The sequence below is a fragment of the Sander lucioperca genome, chromosome 21 (assembly GCF_008315115.2).
Source record: "Sander lucioperca isolate FBNREF2018 chromosome 21, SLUC_FBN_1.2, whole genome shotgun sequence".
In the NCBI taxonomy this organism is placed as follows: Eukaryota; Metazoa; Chordata; class Actinopteri; order Perciformes; family Percidae; genus Sander; species Sander lucioperca.
Window position 1 is genome coordinate 10,926,075 of NC_050193.1, and position 12,830 is coordinate 10,938,904.

Below are 12,830 nucleotides of genomic sequence, written 5' to 3' on the forward strand. Positions count from 1 at the left end.
ATGAACCGACAGAGACAGAGTGTGTCTCTGTGAGGCTATAGTTGTGATATTGCGCTCCGATAGAATTCTCTCAGCCTCGCTCTTGTTTGGGGACTGAAGCAGAGATGCTTGGCAGGTGCTATTTATATTTTTTTTCCGGCGCAGGTGTGGCGTCACGTAGACAATAGCACGATACATCCTCGTCACTTACAGGAAAGTCCAGCGTTTCTAAACTACTTGGAACCATTATATAAGCCACTACACATAGCCTAATTATTTGCCAAAGTGGTTAAGCCTGTATTGTAGTTTGGGATGCGTGCGAGAGGCAGCACGTTTATGGTCACATTCCTTTCCATAGAAAACAGCCAGTGGCTGTGTTGCCATTGTCATACAGCGGTTATCTTTAGTCATGGTAAATTTGACTCAGCTGGTTATTAAATTCTGATGTAGAGATGTGATGTGAATGTGGTACAGGTTCTTTCAGAATGTGTCTTCACAAAATCCCCTCTCATAAGCACCAGAGTGAGGCGATTCAATTCTTTTTTTTCCCCCTTCTATTTTAGCTCCCATCCAGTCATTTTATTCAGGCCAATCACATCACAAAATGTCAGTTTTTACTTAATTGGTGCTTCATTCTGTGTAGCTGAGCTAAACAATTATGACGACAATACATAAAAACATGTTTCTGTTTATTTTGTATCATGGTGGAAGGATATTCATACCTTCATAACACAATGTCAGTTAAAATTGCTTCACATAAGATGTAAAACAACATTAAATACACAATGAAAAGGAAAATAAAGAAAAGTAGAATGAAATGAAGTCGTCAAAAGAAAAAGGTGGTAAATGAATAAATATTCTATAAAGAAAAACATCAGGTGTCATTGTTTGAGTCCTTTAAAACAAATAAGTTAAGGAAGTTGTTGCCCATATTTGTCACGTCTTTCCTCATTTGGTACATTATGTTTCCTCATTATGTTTCCTTCTCTCTTTCTTAGCTGCCGCACGTACACCAAACATGAGCCACATTTGTTGAACATGTAGGCCTCATTTGTTGATTTTTTTCTTCTTGAAAACACTTCACTGGTTAATCATCAGTCTGTTGGTAACCATGCAAAAGGAACTCCCACGAGGAAATGTTAGTGTAAAATCGGTCTCCAAGCACCTAAAGAAAACCAAACCCTGCTGTAGGGGCCTTAACAAAAAGTATGAAGTATGAAGATAATAAAGGAATGGAGGTGACCAGCATTTTTGGAAATACATTCTTCTTTTAATGACATTTGGATGTCCATTTATGTGATGTGTGTGCAAGGTCAGGGGGAGGGGGCCATTTGTCCTTGATTTCTCACACCACTTGTTAGTTGATTTATTTATCAGCACCTACAAAGTTGGCCACACACTAGACCAAGGGAGGGATCTTCAACAGGGGGTCCGGGGCCCCGAGGGGGTCCTCAGAGTCAATGCAGAGGGTCCTCAAAATTAGTTAATTTTTGAAAGTTTTTTTCAAAAATCAGTCTTAACATGAATCCCCCCACTGAGGATAGGCTTACTAGCCTATAGGTAAGGTAGTCACAAAGGTAGCCATCCACAGATACAGTTTATGCTGAGGATTTACTGTGCTACATGTATAATTTAAAATTAAAACATGGTTTATAAAATCATGCCAACAATTATAAGGCTATTTTAAAACCTTATATTCTATGCAAAGAAGGTATGTATAAAGGCTTTAGGCTGCCCTACACGTTATTTTATATGCAATTTAATTTTATACAATATATGTAGTAGGGGGTCCCTGCTGCATAAGGTTTAGAGGTTTGTAACTGTGTGCTTGAAAGAGACAAGGACTTGGACCTTTTCGTTGTCCACTACTGACAACTAGTCCTGGCTGCTATGATCTCTGTTAGGTCATTGACTAAACTTTGTTAGTGCTGGGGTGTCCCGAAAACGGTTAACACGCATAGTACATACATAACTGCAACATCGAATAAAGGCAGTCCTGGGTTTATCCAAAAAATAAAATAACATCAAAGAATAAGAGCTGTGTATGAAATAGTTCAATCTTTATTTCTCCTCACACAATGCACTCATAGCTGATTTATCATGCATCATCTACTTTAAATCAGGTGTATTCAGTCACGACTCTGAATGACTCCCTCCCAAATAAACATCCGTTTCTGACATTGCACATTTTGGTGTATTCTCGGTTATACAATTAAAAATGAAAAAACAAATTTGGATTGTAACATCTTCAATCCACATAGTTGGTTAAAAAAAAAATTACAGTGCTAACATTATTCCCACAACCCTTCTAATCCCCTCATCATGCTGCAGGCGACCGAGGCAGCTGAAAGTCTAGAAGCAACACAGTGGCAAGCGGAGTACATGCACTCTCTAGCACATAACTTTTCCTTTCCTGACAAACTGTCGGCATCCTCAGGTTGCTCATGACATTTTCAGTTATTTTTTGCACAAACCCTCTCCAACACTGAAATATACCTTTATGATTTCGTTCAAATAAAAACATTACTAACCTAATGTCTTTTTTTTTTTTTAAAAAGGAGCTTTACAAACCTTTAAAATCGTAAGGCAACAGGTTTTTCCCTTAGCATCAAATGTTTTATTCTTCCTCCATCCCCCTTTCCTACTTTAGACTTTTTTTCATGAGCCACAAAAGGTACTCTTTTACACATATTTTCCACTGAGGACAGAACAGTAACACATTGTAGCTAAGCATGTTATGTGAAGCTTTTTGTTACCTCCAACTGTTGTGCCCTTTATGTAAAGGTTAAGAGGAAATGCATTAAATGTGTCTCATTGAGACACATTTAACAGCTTCTAAAGATCAAAATAATATGGACAAATGTGACTGAAACTAAAGACAAGTAAGATTTTATCCACAGACTGTGTTGAAGATTAACATTCAAATCACTGCATTGTTTTTGCCGTGTTGCATCTTAACTTTTCCAGTCAGTCAAACTCCATGTGCCACAAAATCTCTAATCTTCTTGTCAACCGTTTACCGACACCTATTTACGTGACTGAAAATCTTACATTATTGAAACTAATGGAGTTGGAATGTTCTGTCACATGTCTGAGCTTCAAATGCTGGTAACTAAATATACTTATTTGTTTTTCCTCTAAGTCTTAATTCCTTATGCATTTTCACTCATGGTCGTTCTTAATTTAAAAAATAAATAAATCACAATCATCTGAAAATAAAATAAGTTAGGTGCTGTTAGAAATCCTACCTATTAGTCAGTCACCTTTGGCTTGCATAGAGACATTTTGATGTGATCTGAAGACTTTTTGTCAAGATGTTGAGACAACGGTGTTTGAAAAAGCAGAAGCTTTGAAATGATTGATTATTAACACCCTGTTGTAAATCAACATCACTGTAATCCTAACTCAGCCAACTCCCACATTCAGCTTTTTCAGTTATTAAATACGTATTGCCCAAACACACCATCCCTGAGCCACAGACCACAACTTAGTCTGACAGACCTTGCATAAAAAGTAGACCACTGCTCATCATTGCTACTTTTGCAACCTAACCCCTGCCATCATACTCTGCATTAAACACTATGGGGTGTTAAAGCTGATGTTGTAAATTTAAAATAAGATTTTTTTTTAAATGAAGCTTTACTGAAAAAAACTTCTCACAAATGTATACCCTTTATACTATTTTCTTTTACAAATCTTAGCTAAAAGGCAATTAGGTTTCTCCACTGAAGGAAAACAGGAACATATTTCAATGTCCAGCAAAAGGGAGACAGATCCTTTGAAACGAAATCCGGTAGCACAACATTAAAAAGACCAAAAAAGGACAAAATGAAATTAAGAAAATGGAAACATGCGCACTACAGCGACTGTAAGAACCTTCCATCTATCACTGATCTTTGTCTTCCTTTAAACTCTTCTCTTTCTGTGCCTTCTTTCTTTCAGCATAGGAGTGTCGGACCACATGTTAAATTTCCCTGCGGCGAGAAAAACGGGTCAGCTCCGATCTTGGCACTAAAGGGCTCTCCGTTGTTCCCATCCCATTTAACCACAGGGCAGTATGAACTGCACGCTCCTTGACTCGATACTCGTGTGTGTTTGTCACCGAAACTCATAAATAGGCATACTGTTCTCTCGAACATGGCTTAGGTTTAGAGACTGGTACCTGCAGAGGCAAGAAAGAAAACAGAGAGATATATCGGCATAAGAATCATGTACTAATGTGGTGAAAAACATTGACTCTGGTTTGTGATGTTTGGTAGTTACCATTCTGAGCTCCTATGGTAATAATACCCCTCGATAGTGGCTGTGGACTTCTGGAAACAGATGTAATAGAAGCCAGCGAAGGAGGCACCGCTGATGTCTTTGATAGTGTGGTCTGGAACTAGAAACTGCTCCTGAGAGATGGGGGGGTGGGGGTGGAGGTTAGAGGTCAAAGCTACCACGAGGACAGAGAGAGAAATGAGAGGTGACAGTAAAAGTATGTACTAACCTTCCACCTCATGAAGACATAGTCACTGTTGTTCAACACTTCATAGTCAAAGTCATCCGAGTTGAAGCTTTTGGCGTATTTGTAAAAAGGCTGGAACTTGCCCTGATAAGAGTTCATTAAATACAGGTAAGAGAACAGAAACTATGGCGATGGTGACAAGACAACTGAAAAAAAGTAAAAGATGCAAAGTCTAATTTCCTGCCATGTAAATTATCATTAATCATTTCATGCTTATAAAATACAGAGATGCCCGTTGTTCCTTGATATAAACTTCACTTTAACAGTTGCCATGGGCTTTTCTCACAACACAGTGATAAGTGCTGCTTCTGCCTGGCTCCATCTATTGTTGATCAAGAGGTAGCCAAACAAAATGAAAGACAAAACATCATTTTGCACATCTTTTTTTTTTTCTTGTTCCCCTCCCATCATATGGAAGACTACTCACATTGTGATTGCTCAATGTATACATCCTGCTGTTGGTGTATGATATCTGAACATTAAATGAATGCACAAATAATACCGCACTAAAATAAAAGTCAAACGGGACATACCCAGTGCTTTCTGTCCACGTCCTCATCTGCGTCCCACTTCCTAGTTAAAAAAGGCCTTTTTTGACTGATAATTTCACCAGCAAAGAATGTTGTGAGAGTGGGATACTCCTGTCACACAGAGAAAGGAATGAAAAAGCGGATACAATAATAGTGGTTCAACTTTGTGTATGCCTGAAAAAATGCTTAAAAGGGTACTGCTCTGTCAATCCATTACTGCAACATGAGGATTAAGATTTTCAGATGTCCTGTGACTTATATGTTCTGCAGTTTTCCCATATATATATATATATATATATATATATATATACACACACACACACACACACACCTGATGTACTTGTACAGCTTCAACTAGCTGTGCCATAAATCCAACAAAGATGATTATCAACATTTTGCATCTAGACTTACTGCTACTACTTACATGTAGTTTTTTTGCAGTAGATAGAGCAACTGACATGCTATTACGTACTGGATAGTCTCTCATTGGCAGACCTATCTCCACATCGCTGCGGAGTAAGGTCGGGGTACACCACAGATGCATTGTGGGATAGGAGAAAAAAAAATGCTCTGGGTTGTTTGCATTTCTTTAACCCAATCACAATCGTCTTGGGTGACACTAAGTTCCGGACACAGCAATGGTGGCTCTGCAAAATGGTCTTGAGAAGGAACTTTTAGTTCTCAAAATATCCCAGTTAGAGAGTAAATGCCGTAAACATCTTCTTTGTAAATCTTTACAATCATTTACCAAAAGAACCAAGCAGTCCTGCCTTATTGCACGATCCAAATTCTCTTCAAAAGCTTTTCAGAGTGTAGCTTGCTAGTTTGTTTGTAGTTTGTTGTTGTTTCCCAAAGCGAAGGGATTTTGAGAACGGCAACACACAGAGAGCAGAAGGTGTGGGACTTCTGGCGTGTATATGTCAGGCTGTATCCTGGAAATGTACTTCCGTTGATCCAGACTACAGGCTAGAGTGTGTAGACCTGAAATATGAGGTTAAACCTAGTGGTCTCACATTTGTCTACCATTAATCTGACTTGAAACCAGTATGTGCAGAATAAAGGTCAGTCTTACGATATCTGGAAGCTCACCTCAGTCAGGCCTTTGATCTTCAGGTATCCACACAAATATGAGTCCTCCACAGTCACATGCTGCAGATTTAGGGAACACATAATTATGTATCTCAAGTAGCCTGAAATCACAGGTGCAAAAATGCTACTCCTCCTTCTTAATGATGTAAAACAAATTGCAGGAGGGCTGGTGTGAACAGAGACAAACCGTACAATGTGCTGACATTGCTGTCAAAATTAATGCTAGTAGATTAACTCCACTCATTTAGGTAGATACATGTACAAAATGCTAACGTGTCTCGGTAGTATGTGTAACGTTACTGCAAAAATAGGTGACGAAAAGGTTAATTAATGAAATTAGGTCTCAACTCACAATGTAAGGTCTGCGCGTTAGTATTGTTTAACAACCATAAAAAAGCTTAAGCTAACGTCAGCTAACTTAGCAAATTTGGCTGACTTTGCATATAACAATAAAGAAACAAATGTTAAACAACCAAACAAGTTCATGTCAATAAGACATTACCTGCAAAACAACCTCAACGTCGTACGAGTTGCCTTTGCTCTTCTGATAACCCCGAAACTGTGAGCCGCTGTACAGTAGCGAAGTGGCCACCCCCGGCTGGTAGGTGTTGATCGGGGAAGGGGGAACAAGAGAGGCCGAGGATGGGCAGGCCGAGCCGGTGCTACTGCAGCACTCTGCTCGGACAGGCATGATGAGTCCTAAAGTGTCACCGTTAGCAACCGTCATGAACTTTACGACTGAGTACACCACAGCTGGACAGAGAATGGGTCCTGGCAGAGGGTCTACCTGCTGCACAAAAATCTCCGACGTCCCAAAACTTTGCTCAATTTTGCTAGCTGTCCATCGATGACTGGAATACTGCAACGTTTCATTTGAGAATCCAGCTTCCCTGAATTTCATTGGCTGGAAACTGGTGCTCGGCTTGAGCAAGTTTACCCAAATGCATTCTGGGATTTGTATTCAATTTTCTACTACACTAGACATGTGGGGAAACTTAGAATGTTTTGATCACTGAGTCTAGAAACAAAGATATTTCTTCAGTCTCTACTATATCATATATAATAAAAATGAAATATATACCAAAACATTTTATTTGTATCCATTAACTATTTTATTATATTTTGTTTGATGCTGTTTTATTAGCACAGTGAAAATTGTGCATGTTAAGACTTTGAGTCCTTGAATATATACCTCTGTTTTGTGTTGAACAGATTTTCCTATAATTGTTGGAAATGTTTCTAAAAACTTTAAAGACATCACTTATTTAGAGATATATCGTGGACACGATTGTTAGATGGTTTGTATTTATTTGTTTGTTTGTTTTTGATTTTCTTAAATTAATTTGCTTATTTCATTGCTTCAATCTAAAAATGATTTTTACATGTGTATGCATGTATATTTTTACATGTGTATGCATGTATTATATATATATATATATATATATATATATATATATATATATATATATATATATAAAGTGTTTTTCACACAGATCTCATGTATGTGGTTGGCCGGGGTACAAGGGAAGAATATAATGATTATTAAAGTGTCTTCTTTTTATAAAATCCCATATAAATAGACAGCAAGAAAAAGGTGAACAGGTGGGATTCCTTATAATATATATTTAATTGTCTATGGACCAAATACAGAAATGAAAAAAGGCATATTTTTACATGCACACTGAAATTTGTTACAGTTGTCAAGTCAGGTTGCGAAAAAAACATAAACAAATGTTTTTGGCGAAAAATGTTTTACAGATGATGATACTGCAACTCTTCCAGCTGCTCCCACAAGTGGTCCACATATCTGTGAATGTCTGAGATGCGCATGCGGTTCCGCTTAAGTTCTTTGTCTTGAATCTGTAATAACCAAGCAAACAATAACAAAACTGTGAGATACGGGATGTCATCCATATGAAAATGGGAACTGGGGTGTTTGTTTTAATGTAATTTCAGCTCTCTACCCCTTTAATGAGGGCCACTTTCCAGGCATTGACACGTGTAACCAACTGAGTCTCTCGGCCATTGATCTTCAGCAGGTGGTTATCGTGGCCAGTTGTCAGTGCATCCATCACTGTGTCTTTGTCTGTAAACAGCTATACAGAGAAAACACAATTGTGAACGGCTGAAGGCACTGACACTGGTAATAAACCATGTCCCCACCTTGTCGGACTCATCCAGGTTAATCTCTTCACATTATACTTTATCTGCAATAATACACATGGCAGTGTGTGCAGGCCGTAATGTTTTAGTTGCGTTTATTTTCTTTATTTGGTCTCTGAGATTAAACAGAGCAGAACTGAGAGAGAAGTCTGACATTTTTATAATAGTCCAAATAAATATATATTCCATCCTATATTTTGGATAACAAGTTTGGTCTATAAGGAATAACCCCCTTACCATTTTAACATCATCTGGCATGTCCTTGTCTAGTTTGTCCTTGGCCACGTCCTCCAGAGTTGCTACAGCAATCTTTCGCACCTTCTCATTATAATTATCCTCCAGATCTCGACATTGCACAAATGTGTGACTGAGTCATGGAAATTCTAAATTAGATAATCACTAATTTTGCACCCAAACTGTGTGTGTGTGTGTGTGTGTGTGTGTGTGTGTGTGTGTGTGTGAGTGTCACTGTGTATGATTTAAACACTAACATTTAAACATGTCTGGATTACTGGCCACAGAAAGCGGGCAACTGCCCTGGAACCCAGATTTGAGTACATTAAAATTGAATTGGGAGCAAGTTGCTACCCCAAATGAGGATGTACAGTATCTCAATAGCTTGACCCTGAGAACAGTAATGAATCAGTGTTATTAGAAATGATTCTCTTAAGATGATGAACACCAAGAAAGGATATATCCCTTGAACAGTTTCACTGAAGTTGCCAACCATATCTGAGATGTTGATGTCCAATTTTTTTATGATATCCTGAAATGAACAAGTGGCTTCATTATTATGAGTTAAAAAAAAAAAAGAAAAAGACAGGATACAGTTTTTAAATTAAATTTTAAATTATTTGAATATGTGTCTATAGAATCTATAATAAACTATGTAACATAACTTATGTTACTAAGGCTAAAGAGACAATTAAGAAGTGGCTCAAATGACATACACTTTAAGCAGATTGAAGATCATATGCTTTACAAAGTATAGAAGGTATACACACTGGCACAAACACGTACACACACACACACACACACACACACACACACACACAGTTTGGGTGCAAAATGGGTGATTATCTAATTTAGAATTTACCTCCAGCTGGCTGACCAGCTGAAACTCCAGTGCCATGAGGCTGTTACAGAGTTGGTTGATTTCATCGTTGTAGTGGTTGATCTTGACCTTGAGCAGGTCTGGGTCTGATAACTGCTTCAACTCCACTATCCTCTAGAAAGGTGAGAACACAAGAGAAATCCTTATACTAATCAATCATATCAGGTTACTAATGTAATGTACAGTAGTACAGGTCTTAATTGGTCCTCACAGCTCACCTTTTTCTGTTCCTGTTCAAAATTTTCCAATATTTCCGATGCTTTCTGCTGGTAGTCCATCACAGCCTTATTCTGACCACCGAAGAAGGAGTTCACCTCTGTCTCTCTTCGCTTACGTTCAGCCAAACCTATTTCAAATAACTGCATACACAGCTCCACCATTTGGTGCTCAAATGTAAGTATAGGGTTAAGGAATTCAAGTGCTAATTTATACAGATTATATTTTATTACCAATACACCTTAGTGAAGAGTCCCGCACACTGACCATTACGCAAGCAATAATTTATTTAGAAAAATACAACGTTTCGGTCTCAGACCTTCATCAGGTAAATATAAAAAAATGTACCTGATGAAGGTCTGCAACCGAAACGTTGTATTTTTCTAAATAAATTATGCGTAATGGTCAGTGTGCGGGACTCTTCTCTAAGCTTTTGATCTGCTACTTTTGATCATATCCTACGCACCTGCCCGACAAAAGAGGTGTGCAAAAAGTTTTCTTACATTACCAATACATCTGCATTGATTAGAAACAAAGACAGCAAAGGATATGTTTGAAGCAGGTAAGCCACTTCAGGCACACAGTGCAGTGTCTCTGCCTCTGGATCGTCTTCAAACATGCTTTTAAACAGGTAAGAGCCATTCAGGAACTCCACGAAGGCATCCTGTAGGGAACAAGAACTGAATTTATACACCGTCCATATACAAATTATGAGAGCTCAGTGGAAAATAATGTTGATGATCACCAAATGTGAGCTTTATATTACCGTGTGTAATTTGACTTCAGATTCCTGGCTTTGCTCTGCCTCATCAGCTTGTTGCATCAGCAGCTCCTCGCATTTCATCTCCTCAAGGACATAGTGGTATTTGATAGATGCTTCATTTTTCTGTACATAGACACATGATATTTTAGTTATACAGTATCAACATGGCAAATGGCCATGTGGAATTTCCAAAGAAACTTGGGCATAGTCATGTTTTAAGATAAAATAAAAATAACTTAAAAGAAAAAGGAGAAGACGCTAGACTGCAACTTGGATTTGAGTCAAAACACACCACTGTTTATACTTACTGTCTTCTCGTCAAGTAATCTGTAGTCAAGACACACCAAGTTTGGAAAGTAGGCTGCGATGAAAAATTTGTAATCGTCTTCCTTTGAGACAGGATTTCCAAATAGGTTGACAGTGAACAGGTTCTTGAACTTCCTGAGATAGAGCACCTTTGAAATGTGTTAAATTTGCAATAGGTTATGTAAACATTCTGTAATGTTATATTCTGGAACTGCAAAACACAAATGTTACATAATACAAATGTAGCATGTTACACATCATATGTGACAAATTTATGCAAGAAAATGTTACTTTGTCCAGCTTTTCAATGAGGTTGTTGGCGATGAAGAAATGAGTGATTTTCTCAAGTGTGTCCATGTTTTCAATAACAGAGATTCTGTTATTGGACAAATTCAGAACTTCAAGCTTCCGCAGAGACTCCAGACCTTCAATTTTCTCGATGCTGTTGAATGTCAGATCTAAAAGACACATTCAGAATAACTGTCATTACTACTGGTAGTTACTGGGCTCATATTTTTTAAGATGTTGTCTACATCTTTGCCAATACATGAAGAATTATTACAAGTAAGCATTAGCAGACTATAAAACTACCAAGCGTCATCTTACTAAGCCATGTCAGATTAATCAGACGGTCCAAGCCTTCAATCTTCTCTATGAGGTTGTGGTTCAAATCCAGTTTTGCCAAGGATGTGAATTCCCATAAGTGGTCAATAATCAGGATGTCTGTGAACAAACACATGTAAATGTAACTGGACTGCATTTATATAGTGCTTTTCTAGTCTCAACACCTACTCAAAGCGCTTTGACATAGCGCAGGAACCATGGTGGCCGAGCTGGCTGCAATACAAGGTGCTCATCGGATAAACATTGTCTTGCCCAAGGACACTTCGGCATGGGACTGCAGGGCAGGCTACAGGCCTTCCGAATAGATCACTCCACAACCTGAGCCACAGCCGCCCCTGAAAGCCTCTCACATACCTAAACCCAATACACATTCATACACAGATTTATTGTTTTCTTACTTCTGTATTCCAGACGTAGTTTAAGGATTTCATTGAAGTGGATTTCCTCCGCCTTGATAATAAGCCCAGCCTGATCTTGAGGCTCTTGCTCTGCTTGCTCCACTATTGCCTTCTTCAGAATCTCCTCATCCATCAACGTGGTAGATTTACCACCACGCCTCGTCATCCTGCTGCTAGTGGGGTTGGAGGCACGCTTGACTTCACTTTATCCTCTGCTCAAAGAAGAAAGTAGATCATATTTTGTGAATTTGGAGCTTGGCTTGTTCGGTTAAAGATTAGCGTTATGCTAAACAAAGAAGAAAATTATTTTTGATGGCGTAGGATGATATTAACTCACACCATTATTAGCTCGCTAAAATTAATCAATCATCCAAGAAAAACATTAGCCAATTTTAACTACCAACGACAACCGCAAAATCAACAAACATTAGCTAGTTACAAGTTTGTAAAGCCAGTAACGTTACCTAGCTAGCTAACCTCTTACCTCTGTTGTTTACACACCGTTACATAGCAACCGGTTAACATTAAGCTGCGTTCAAGTACGTTAAAAATGTTTCTGCTAAAATAAATGTTTAACTTCAAAATATACTTGCTTGAGTTATTCATGTATATAATAACAACACAAATCAAAATAATGATTAGCTATCATGACACAAGATTGTGTGTTGTTTTCTTTTGGTTAAACTTTTTTTAAAGCGCAGTGTAGGTTCTAGTCTAACCAGTCAATAGTTAGTCTATGTATCTTTGAATTCTAGCTATATTTCAGAGGATGAATGCTTGAGTTAATTTTTTTTATCGTTGTTTGTGTATTTCCGTGCATTTATATATAATTATGGAGCGTTATGAAGTAAAATGTATGTTTATATGTATCACAAATGTTTATTTAAAAAAAAAAAAAATTGTATAACTTTATTTCAAAAAAGTAGTTTACAGAAGTTCAGTCATTGCAATACGTAAACAAGTAAAATACTAAAATATATGCAAATAATATAATATAAAAATAAAAATAAAAATAAATAGTCTAAATAGAAGAAAATAAAGATACAAGTTTAACATAACATAACATAGCTTCCGTTGCTTAATATGACTGACATTGATTCCATCCATACGTGTTTAACTATCGGGCCATTTGACCAATAGC

General features: G+C 37.7%; 3 protein-coding genes across 7 annotated transcripts in view; all 3 read right to left on the reverse strand.

The window, feature by feature from the left end:
- Positions 1-134, reverse strand: part of noxo1a (NADPH oxidase organizer 1a) — an 18,021-nt gene extending 17,887 nt beyond the window's left edge. Inside the window, exon 1 of the mRNA XM_035996985.1 lies at positions 1-134. This exon is cut by the window's left edge and continues 67 nt beyond it. The gene's annotated coding sequence lies outside the window, so the exon portion shown is untranslated.
- A 1,888-nt stretch (positions 135-2,022) lies between these two features.
- On the reverse strand, positions 2,023-7,051 carry gid4 (GID complex subunit 4 homolog). The gene is made up of 6 exons (XM_031312886.2): positions 6,608-7,051; positions 6,106-6,165; positions 5,020-5,127; positions 4,469-4,570; positions 4,243-4,373; positions 2,023-4,141 (listed from the first exon to the last, which is right to left on the reverse strand). The coding sequence occupies exons 1-6, from the start codon at positions 7,004-7,006 to the stop codon at positions 4,078-4,080; spliced, it is 864 nt and encodes a 287-aa protein (XP_031168746.1). The 5' UTR covers positions 7,007-7,051; the 3' UTR covers positions 2,023-4,077.
- A 786-nt stretch (positions 7,052-7,837) lies between these two features.
- On the reverse strand, positions 7,838-12,256 carry drc3 (dynein regulatory complex subunit 3). 5 transcript variants are annotated; one of them, XM_035996986.1, is made up of 13 exons: positions 12,174-12,256; positions 11,690-11,904; positions 11,274-11,390; positions 10,959-11,125; positions 10,670-10,816; positions 10,365-10,484; positions 10,150-10,262; positions 9,601-9,775; positions 9,365-9,496; positions 8,964-9,034; positions 8,506-8,629; positions 8,070-8,201; positions 7,838-7,965 (listed from the first exon to the last, which is right to left on the reverse strand). In XM_035996986.1, the coding sequence occupies exons 2-13, from the start codon at positions 11,853-11,855 to the stop codon at positions 7,858-7,860; spliced, it is 1,572 nt and encodes a 523-aa protein (XP_035852879.1). In that variant the 5' UTR covers positions 11,856-11,904; positions 12,174-12,256; the 3' UTR covers positions 7,838-7,857. The 5 variants fall into 5 exon arrangements, with proteins under 5 accessions (XP_035852879.1, XP_031168745.1, XP_031168743.1 ...); XM_031312885.2 differs by having other exon boundaries at positions 11,690-11,901; positions 12,174-12,248; XM_031312883.2 differs by having other exon boundaries at positions 12,167-12,247.
- Between the last annotated feature and the right edge of the window lie 574 nt (positions 12,257-12,830).

Excerpts from the sequence above, each read along its gene's own strand:
- gid4 (XM_031312886.2), bottom strand. The coding sequence starts at position 7,006 with ATGAAATTCAGGGAAGCTGGATTCTCAAATGAAACGTTGCAGTATTCC. Across the intron at positions 4,571-5,019 it reads ACGTGGACAGAAAGCACTGG|GGCAAGTTCCAGCCTTTTTA; the intron begins GTATGTCCCGTT and ends AACTCTTATCAG. Across the intron at positions 4,374-4,468 it reads ATGTCTTCATGAGGTGGAAG|GAGCAGTTTCTAGTTCCAGA; the intron begins GTTAGTACATAC and ends CCCATCTCTCAG.
- drc3 (XM_035996986.1), bottom strand. The coding sequence starts at position 11,855 with ATGACGAGGCGTGGTGGTAAATCTACCACGTTGATGGATGAGGAGATT. Across the intron at positions 10,817-10,958 it reads TCATTGAAAAGCTGGACAAA|GTGCTCTATCTCAGGAAGTT; the intron begins GTAACATTTTCT and ends CACATTTCAAAG. Across the intron at positions 9,035-9,364 it reads AGCTGGTCAGCCAGCTGGAG|GATATCATAAAAAAATTGGA; the intron begins GTAAATTCTAAA and ends TGTTCATTTCAG.